Source organism: Centruroides sculpturatus, unplaced genomic scaffold (genome assembly GCF_000671375.1).
Source record: "Centruroides sculpturatus isolate CEXI.00-Female unplaced genomic scaffold, Cexi_2.0 scaffold76, whole genome shotgun sequence".
NCBI classification, from domain to species: domain Eukaryota; kingdom Metazoa; phylum Arthropoda; class Arachnida; order Scorpiones; family Buthidae; genus Centruroides; species Centruroides sculpturatus.
Window position 1 is genome coordinate 866,126 of NW_019384451.1, and position 10,189 is coordinate 876,314.

General features: G+C 31.2%; 2 protein-coding genes and 1 pseudogene across 2 annotated transcripts in view; 1 reads left to right on the forward strand and 2 right to left on the reverse strand.

The window, feature by feature from the left end:
• Positions 1–812: 812 nt before the first annotated feature.
• LOC111620563 lies at positions 813–7,795 on the reverse strand (annotated as a pseudogene).
• On the reverse strand, positions 1,524–3,451 carry LOC111620552. The gene is made up of 5 exons (XM_023362484.1): positions 2,675–3,451; positions 2,126–2,519; positions 1,801–2,080; positions 1,685–1,752; positions 1,524–1,625 (listed from the first exon to the last, which is right to left on the reverse strand). The coding sequence occupies exons 1-5, from the start codon at positions 3,124–3,126 to the stop codon at positions 1,524–1,526; spliced, it is 1,296 nt and encodes a 431-aa protein (XP_023218252.1). The 5' UTR covers positions 3,127–3,451.
• A 1,165-nt stretch (positions 7,796–8,960) lies between the features above and the next one.
• LOC111620553 (EARP-interacting protein homolog) overlaps positions 8,961–10,189 on the forward strand; it is a 28,708-nt gene continuing 27,479 nt past the window's right edge. Inside the window, exon 1 of the mRNA XM_023362485.1 lies at positions 8,961–8,993. Within this exon, the coding sequence (XP_023218253.1) occupies positions 8,961–8,993 (33 nt within the window). The remainder of the gene's footprint in view (positions 8,994–10,189) is intronic.

The window sequence follows — 10,189 nt, forward strand, 5'->3', positions numbered from 1 at the left end:
CACATTCATATGTAAAATATACAGTATTTAGCTAAACAGGCTGAAAAAATAGCAGTCTTTCTAAACATCACCATTTACTCTTATGAATCCCAAGTCCTGTCAATGAATAGTAAACTATAATTTTAGAAGAATATGCCTTTGTCTTCACAGATTGCTGGAAATTTTAGCAATGACAAACTATTCTATAGACACAAATTCTTGTAGTGTATACAATATATGATTTTCAATAACATCACAATCTTCTATAATTGGAAATATGTTTTGCTATCAAATGTCCATTCTTTAAGACACATTTTAATTTCCCGTGAAATAATTTCAGGAAAAAATAAAGAAAAACAGATATGAATGAGACATTGGTGTTACTTTTATATTTTAATAAAGATGGAATGTAGATTGTGATTGTTTTCAATTAAACGCATTTGTAATTTTAACCTTTTCTTACAGATTTCAACAAATTGATAATACATTTATTTGCAGTCTTATTTAAAACATACAAAAAATAAAGATAAATGTGTAATGAGAGAGTTTAAGTTGCCATTTTAAAATTAATAAACAAATATTTGGCAAAAATTCAAGTTTTAACAAATTATTTATCTAAACAGTATTTAAAATTAATTGAGAAAATAATAATTTCTGTTTAAAAAATTTTTAGTGCATCAATAAAAATAAATAATTTTTATTGATTTTGTTGATTTTTATTGATTGCAAGAAAAAAATTTTGTCACTACCAAAATTTTTTTCTTGCATGTTTAAATTTAATTTTTAATATAAGATACTAACTTTTTTTCATTATTTATTTATGTATCTATGAAATATTTAAATATATGGGATACAAAATATGTTTAATCCCTAAAAATAATACATTTAGATGAGAATATTTAAAATAATTTATAAATCTGATAAAAATTAAGTCTTCATAAAATTAATCAACAATAATGGCATTTTTCAGAGACAGCTTTCTCCATGAACAATTACAAACGCATCTTTTTCCTCCAGAAATCTGAAAATAAAAGAATTAATTAATTAATACAGGTAATGATGATAAAACTTACATGAGATGAGAATGTCAATGTATAATATATGAAATTTAATCAACATATATTATAGTAACATAACATACACCAAAATCATTTCTTAGTTTGAAGGAAATTTGTATAAAGCAAATTTTTTAATTATTAATTTATTAAAGTTAATTAATTCATTATCTGTTAACATTATTTTACTAGTTTATTCAAGAAAGAATTTCAGCATAAAATGATTAACTTAGGTTGAATAAGAGGAAAATCTAAAGCATCTAAACCCAAAAGGTTTGTTGTGTATTCCATAAGTTACTTTGAAAAAGATAAACTATAAAAGAAACCATATTTCTGAAGGAAATATCATCTGTGCTGAAAATGAATGAACTCAGATGGACAGCAGAGTTCAGAGTTAGAAGCTTGTGAAAATGATTACAATAATAGACTATTTATCCTAAATTGAAATATCTAAGATATAAAAGCGGATATTTTATCGTAATAGGAAATTTAAACATCTTGAACTCTATGTTTCTCATGATCAACTCCGCCAAAACTGCTGAAAGTGGTGAACCCATCGGGACTCCCTGTTGCTGTAGATATATTTGGCCCCTGAATTGAAAATAATTATTTTCAGAAATGAAAAGTAGAACCTCACGTAATTCTAATACCTCCTGCGCTGTAAAGCCTTTCTTGATTAGCATCGCATTAGCTAGCATAACCGCCTCGAACTGCGGCACTGAGGGATAAAGGGCAACTACATCCAATTTGTAGTATGTATACTCACTTTGTGGAATGTGGTCCAGTACAGAGGATATGTGGGTCTTTGCTGCAACTGAGGAAGATGTAACCAAATGGGAGGGAGGCAGGAGCCCACTTAATAACTTGGCTAGGGCTATTTCGAGATGGAAGGCAGGGTGTGTTCTTTTATTAACTAATGGTCTTAGTGGCCAGCCCTCCTTATGTGTTTTAACCTCAAAAAAGAGTCTGGGACAAGCTACATTGGTTGGGGGATCAACTCGTCCGGGAAGAGCTGAAATGGTTGGAAGGGATATTATTTTTCTAACCTTTCTCAGGACAGTAATGGTTGGAAGGGATATTATTTTTCTAACCTTTCTCAGGACAGTAGAAGTTGGATCAGCTTGTAGGAGTACTGCACAGGAATGGTTGAGAAAGTCGGTAGCCCTGTTTAGAAAATCTTTCTCTTTCTCTTTACATAATACAAACTTCTTCTCTTTATTCAAGATTAGAAGCCGCAAATTGTTTGCTTCTAAGTAGCACCTTACATTATGGCTGTTGACATAATTTCCTCTAGTGCACGTGAATTGCGGTTGTGATGTAAGTGCTGAAACAACAGAGAGTTCCATATTTGGGAACTTGGTTGAGGCTTGACAATTCTTCAACGCCGCTAGAGCCGCCGGGATCATGTCCGATGTGCTTGGACCACTTGGTGGAGGAATAAACTTGGGTCCTCTTTGTATAGTTTTGAGGATCTGGATTGGAACTGCCTCACCTGNCAGTGATTGGGTAGGTTCAGAGATAAGATTTTCATGCAAAAGAACTCAGAATGTGTAGTTCTTGGAAAGAGGTGTGGGTTCTCCTTCTAGGGAGGAATAAACTTGGGTCCTCTTTGTATAGTTTTGAGGATCTGGATTGGCACTTGCTCACCTGTATAATTGTAGAATGGGGTTGAGTTCGGATATTTGCGTTGCCTTCCTGATGAGCCTAGGAGCCACTTTAACTTCCTGTTGGATTTGTTGATCTCCTTCTCGGCAAAGGAAGTTGCAATACTTTGCAATTTTCTCAATTGGAGATATAGAGAGGCTGGATCACAGGTCTGTGTAAACTTCAGATGGGCGAGATATAATTGGAGCTCTACTTCCGCCAGAGACTTACGTTTAAGTTTTATGAGTTTCGAAAGTAGCGACTTTTCCATATTCCGTAAGGCACCACGAAGACATGCTGGGAAGGCTTTCCAGTTGATAGAAATACACTTTGGAGCTACGTCATACCTCCTGCACTTGAGCAGGAACACTAGCTGTGTGTGTACCTTGTACCATTGCTTTTTATAATTTAGCATATCAAAAAAGGATATTCGTTGTCCAGAATTCATCTTGGAAAATATCTATAATATAGTGATGGACAGCACGCTAATCATTTATTACAAAAAACTTTTGCGATATAAGTGTTAAATTAAACACGTATGTCACTAAATTGACGAGCGCTTTCGACGATACACACTTTCGTCTTCTTCAGGTCATTAGAAGATACTGTATAAGAACCTTTTTTTTGAATACAAAATTTTTAAAAAACATTCCAATCTTAACTAACATTTTGGAATACCAGCAACGGTAGAATACAAAAAGATATTTAAATAAAAAGCACGCGCTTATACTGCGCATGCGCTAGACGCCTCTATATTGTGGATTTAATTGCGATGTTTTANACTTAGAAGCAAACAATCTACGGCTTCTAATCTCGGATAAAGAGAAGAAGTTTGTGTTATGTAAAGAGAAAGATTTTCTAAACAGGGCTACCGACTTTCTCAACCATTCCTGTGCAGTACCCTTACAAGCTGATCCAACTGCTACTGTCTTAAGAAAGGTTAGAAAAATAATATCCCTTCCAACCATTTCGGCTCTTCCCGGACGAGTTGATCCCCCAACTAATGTCGCTTGTCCCAGACTCTTTTTTGAGGTTAAAACACATAAGGAGGGCTGGCCACTAAGACCATTAGTTAATAAAAGAACACACCCTGCCTTCCATCTCGAAATAGCCCTAGCCAAGTTATTAAGTGGGCTCCTGCCTCCCTCCCATTTGGTTACATCTTCCTCAGTTGCAGCAAAGACCCACATATCCTCTGTACTGGACCACATTCCACAAAGTGAGTATACATACTACAAATTGGATGTAGTTGCCCTTTATCCCTCAGTGCCGCAGTTCGAGGCGGTTATGCTAGCTAATGCGATGCTAATCAAGAAAGGCTTTACAGCGCAGGAGGTATTAGAATTACGTGAGGCTCTACTTTTCATTTCCGAAAATAATTATTTTCAATTCAGGGGCCAAATATATCTACAGCAACAGGGAGTCCCGATGGGTTCACCAATTTCAGCAGTTTTGGCGGAGTTGATCATGAGAAACATAGAGTTCAAGATGTTTAAATTTCCTATTACGATAAAATATCCGCTTTTATATCTTAGATATGTTGATGACATTCTTGTGGCTTGGCAGGACACCCATAAAAATTGAAATATACTGTAAACAAACAAGTTTACAGTATATCTCAACCATGTGTTGATTAGTTTTTAAAACTGTTTATGGGATATGAATGGAATGTTTAGAATCTAATTTAACCATAAATTCTGATATCTACTGTCAATAGTTTGATGACATTTGTTTACTTGATCTATCTGAAGAGAAAAGTCTTTTATTAGGATAAAGCACACAAATTGAGAAACAAATTTATATTATCCAGCCAGTTCACTAGTCTTGTCATCTAAACAAAAATCTAAAAATGTTATTTATGTGTTGAATTTATTTTGATTGAAAAAATGTTAAAAAAAAAAAAAAAAAATGTTATGCAGATGGGAGAATATAATTTCCACTGTTTGCCATAACTCGGACTTACATATTTCTGGGAGCCAAATATTTTCATTTTCACTGCAGATCATCATCAGCTCATATTATGTTGGAATGAACAATATTCAATAATGAAATAGAGATTACTAATAAAATGCCTGCAGTGAGAACTAAAATGTTTCTTTAGATAAAATATTTGGCTTCCCAAATTAAGCATTTTTTGTGTATAGTCTGAATATAATGGTTTTTCCAAAAAAATGCAAAAGCTATTCTATTCAACCCAATATTATTATTAAGCAGAACACTTTTCTAATTTAATTATGAAAATAGGCTGTTGCTTTCTGATAGAATGACAGCTAAGATGAAATGCATTACTAAAGACTTTAAACGTACAGTGAAATTCTGTTAACCCCAAACAACAAGCTCAAAATGCTGGGTTATCAGTGATTGGGTAGGTTCAGAGATAAGATTTTCATGCAAAAGAACTCAGAATGTGTAGTTCTTGGAAAGAGGTGTGGGTTCTCCTTCTAGAGATAAAAATACCAAGAAGACATGATGCTGCTTTTGTTGCTTACACAGACACAGACACAATGCAGTGACAATTTTCAAACACTAGGCAAATTTTAAACACTAAACTAGACCAACTGAATAAAAAGAAGAAAAATTTGCCTAGTGTTTGAAAATTGTCACTGCATTGTGTAAGTGTTAGGTAAAACTAGTTAGCTCATGCATGATTTTTCTAGACTTTTCCAAAGACATTAGTGCAGTTGGAATAATGGAAACAGCTACAGTACATTAACTACTCTACTTTTCATATATTATACTATGATATGTCCATATTTATATGCAATAAAAGTATGTTCTTGTTTCAAACCAAGAGTAAGAATAACTTGGAAAAATTGAAATAGCATGTTAAGCAATCATAAAAGGCTGATTTGTACAGTTTTACATGCGAAGATATGTAAAATTGTGTCTAGAGGATTAAAATACAGATTTTTTTTTTTTATTATTTATTTCATTTCATAAGGCAGCATATTCAATAACTGGCACCATATTGGTCCCAATGATGCTGGGTTAACAGAATGTCACTGTATTCAGTTCACCTCAACAGTTTGCCTTTTGAATTTTTCATTTTTACTATATAACAATTAGATAACATAGATTCAAACAATCCATGTGCAGTCCAAGTTCACAGACATTATTTTATTTTTGACAATTCTATATATATAGACATAACAGTAACAAATTGACAGATTTAAAAAATCATTTGAAGTGTAATTATTGAAAAACTTTTTGAAAACGAATTGGATGTAACATGGTTTCTTATTGACAGATATATTTTTAAGTATGATTTAATATAATAAGTTTGCACTTCACACCGACGTATACTATTATTAGAACACTTACAGGCAGTGGCGTTACAGGAGTGGAGTTCCAGATACGGAAATTTATCCGACTTGTGGAGAAAGGTTTTATCCGCTAGCACTTTCAATAGTGTAAAACTACCATCATCAGGCGGTACATAGAATTCGATAGTTTAAGCTTTCCGAACAATATTCTGACAGTTTTTTAAATTTCAATATCGAATATTTCGAACAATACTGAAATTTAAAAAACCGTCGGAATATCGTTCGGAAAGCTTAAACTATCGAATTCTATTCCACAAGTCGAATAAATTTCCATATCCGAAACTCCACTGCACATAAGTGTTCTAATAATAGTATGATTTAAGTTTGCTACATACAGAAGACAATATACTTATCTGATATCAGATGGCTAAGCAACATTAAAATTTAGTTCCATTCAAATTGATTCATATACATAAAATTAAACCTGATATAAGGCCTGCATTATATTTCAATAAAAAAATAACTACATCCTAGATTTAAAAAATATATAAAATAAAATCACTGAAATTATTCAATTAAACAATTGTTTTTTATAATACAATTCAATTAAACAAATTTTCATTTTGTCACTTATTATTATTTAAATAAAACTGCTTTTATGGTAGTATACACAGTAAAAATTCTAATTGAATTTTGGAAGAGTTGAACTCTCTTGTTATATAAAATTGGAGAAAATGTTTAGTTCACATTGTTACATCTCTGATTTGTTATTCAAAAATTCTCACCTGATCAGCTGTCTTCTGAAAAATGGCATCAATCTTGTAATTGAACTGTTTCTGATTAAGACAATCTCAAATTGAATTAGAGAATAGTTATCTTAATCAAATAATACATTGTTATTAATTTCTATTTATAATGAGATAATCATCAATTAACCTATTTTTTTAAATTATTGTTATTTAATCTTATAGTAAAATATGTTAATTTTAGTTGGATTCATCCAAAACTTTTGAAATTATTAGCTACTTAACTAGATCTGAATATAATAATTTAATTCTATTAATTCCAAATAGATATTATACATTGTTTATAGCAATACATAAAAGAAGTGATGAATAAAAAATAAATTTAAAACTAAGATAAAATTATAAAATTACCTTATATTAGTTTAGTATGGAGTTCGTCAGCTGTTGCTGTTTTAGTTATGTGATCATATTCAGATGATAACGAATGTTCTTTTATATGATTTTTATTTAAAAAGTATTTGAAGAATTCATAAACAGACCAAGAAATTGCGGTAGCTGGCATTTGATAAACAACTCGAGCCGGTAATCCCTGGAAATAGCCTTTAAAACCTCGAAATTTATAAATTGTCACAACTGCATTTAAAAATCCATTAATATGAGACTGTTTTGTCAAAAATAATGTTTGTTTTTCTTGCGTGTTCAATAGCGTTTTACATACGTCCAAAGGTGTTGTAATTGCTGCAGAAAAAGCACCTGCAATAGCTCCAGATATCACATGAGCTCTTGGGTTGTATTTTCTTTCATAATTAGTCAAATCTTGAATAAATTCATAGGTTACAAAATGTATACTTTGAAAAGGAATATTCATCATTAACTGAGTGGAATAACTTCGATAAAAGGCACGTATACCTTCAGTTCTCCAAACATTATATACACAATCACAGACAGATTTATAAGGACTATTGAACATCTGCATTCTTTGTTTAACCACTAAAATAAAATAAAAATTAAAGACATCACTAAAAATAAATGAATCATTATTTCTTTCAATATATGTTATTAGATCTACAGTAATTTTAAATTTTGAGACAATGACTTTATATATGTATACAATAAGTGTATATCAACATCTAAAGCACAATGTTTGTTGTAATAAGCCAAATGACTGCTGACTTTTCTGGCTACTCTACTGCTACTACTAATAATTAAATACTATGTAATTTGGCACCAGAGATAGGCAATAGGCACCATCTCTTATTAAATGTAGAATATTTTAGAAGAAAAGAATTGGCTCAGAGTGAAACTTGAACCCACCAGCTATGCTATCCAGACCTCCATCTGATCCTCCACTTCCATACATATTTCAATTTAGATGTAATCATTTTGCTTATTATACTTGTTATAGGATACCAAATTTTTAGTGCAAAATTTTATTCAAGACAATGTACTGTATACAAAGTATGTTTTACCATTTTACTATAAGATATATGGTACCTTGCAGGAATACTAACAAGGAAACTGTCTGAGTTTTATTAATTCTTCAAAAATGGTTTAAGAATTAATNGTGCAATTTATGCCAGTCTTTGCAAGTGCAAGTTATTTCGAGAGATTGAAAAGATGCTAAAACTTTCGCCACCAAAAACAATAAATCATTTGGAAAAATGTCATTATGAAAATTTTTAAAAATAAACTTAAAAGATGAAAAGAGAAAGTTCCGAAACGAAAGAAGCTGGATGTTCATCAGTAACAACGGAAACTCATATCCAAAGACAAGCTACCTTAACTCAATTAATAGAGAAGAAAAAATTATGGAATATCAACAATTCAAAGAAGTTCATTATTTGATTGGATAAATGATAAGCATAGATATACAGCCATACTTTGTTGTATCAGATTTAGGATTTCAAAGATTACTAAAAAACTTGTTTCTAATTACAATATTCCCAGCAGAAAATGTATATCTGAAAATAACATCCGTGATATATTTCGAAAAGTTCAGTAAAAAATTCAGAAAGCTATTGATGATTCAAAATATATAGTATTTCTTTAACTGCTGATAATTGGACAGCAACTACAAATAATTTTCTTTTTTTAAATGTAACAATTCCGCTAGTTGAAGGATGATTTTCAGCAAGAGCTGTTTTGCGAATTGTTTCCTTTGAAGGTTCCCACATAGCTACACAAATCAGTGAACAGATAAACATAGTTCTTGAATGGTATAAGTTGACAAAAGTCATAAGATATTCTTAATACTGAGAGATTCCGGAGCAAATATGGTAGCTGGAATCAGGAATTGCAACTTACAGGTATTATCATGCTTTACACATACACTGCAGCTGACACTAAACGAATGCATAATTTTTCAACAAGATGTGACAATTATAATCACAATTAATAGAAATATTGTCACGCATTTTAATTATACTGCTGTAGCTGTATGCAAATTGGAAGATTTGCGAGACAAGTTAGGTTTGCAGAAACACAAATTAATTCAAGAAATTAACTTGCTAGAATTCTACATACTACCTGTTGCAAAGAAACTTGGAACAGCAAAAAGCCCTTGTGCAGATATGCTATACATAATAAAATTCCCACGTTGAGCACATATCAGTGGTCTCTTGAAAAAATTGTTCTACTTTTAAAACCATTCGAAGAAATTACTGTGGAAACCAGCAACCAAGAAACCACCTCATCTTCAATAATTCACACAATAGAGACTCTGAAATTATTCTTATTATCAAAAGTAAAGAGCAGTAGTTCCTTTAGTGGCATTAATACCACAATAGAAGGACTAGAAAATTCAATATAAAAAGATTTTCAGCATATATAGAAAACAAGTCTTTATGGTTGTCATCCTTATTAGATCCAAGATTCAAAATTAGATTTCAAAAAAAAAAGATGGTAGAGAAAATAAAAAGATGGACCATCGATAGCTTAGATGATGATGATAATTCAAAATCTCAAGAAGAATTAAATTCTGAAGCTTCTACTTCTGGAGATGATCAAGATGGAGGATAATCTCCGAGTTTTTCTAATTTATTTGATGAATTAGCTTCTGGTGAACAAAAGAATGAATAAGAGCATGTTTTTAAAAAGGAAGAAAAAACGAAACAAGTGAACAAACGTTTCGATCAAGAATTAGAAAAATATTTACATTTACCTCTTATACAAAGACATAGCGACCCATTTTTTGGGTGGAGAAGTTCAAAAGAATTTTTTCCTAATTTGAGCAAAATAGGTACGAAATATCTAAGTCCCCAGCATCTTCCATTGAAAGTGAAAGAATTTTCAGAGTTGGAGGTAACATTTAAGAGCCCTGAAAATGGTGAAATTCTCATGTTTTTGTATTACAGTTTAAGGGTTTTAAAGTTTGAATATTAAATTTTTATTTGTTTTATATATTTAAAGTTTAAACTTTAAATAAAACAGATAGTTTTGAATAGGTTACATTATACCTTATGATATGTATTGATAAAAGAAATAATTTAAGTTAAATTTTTTT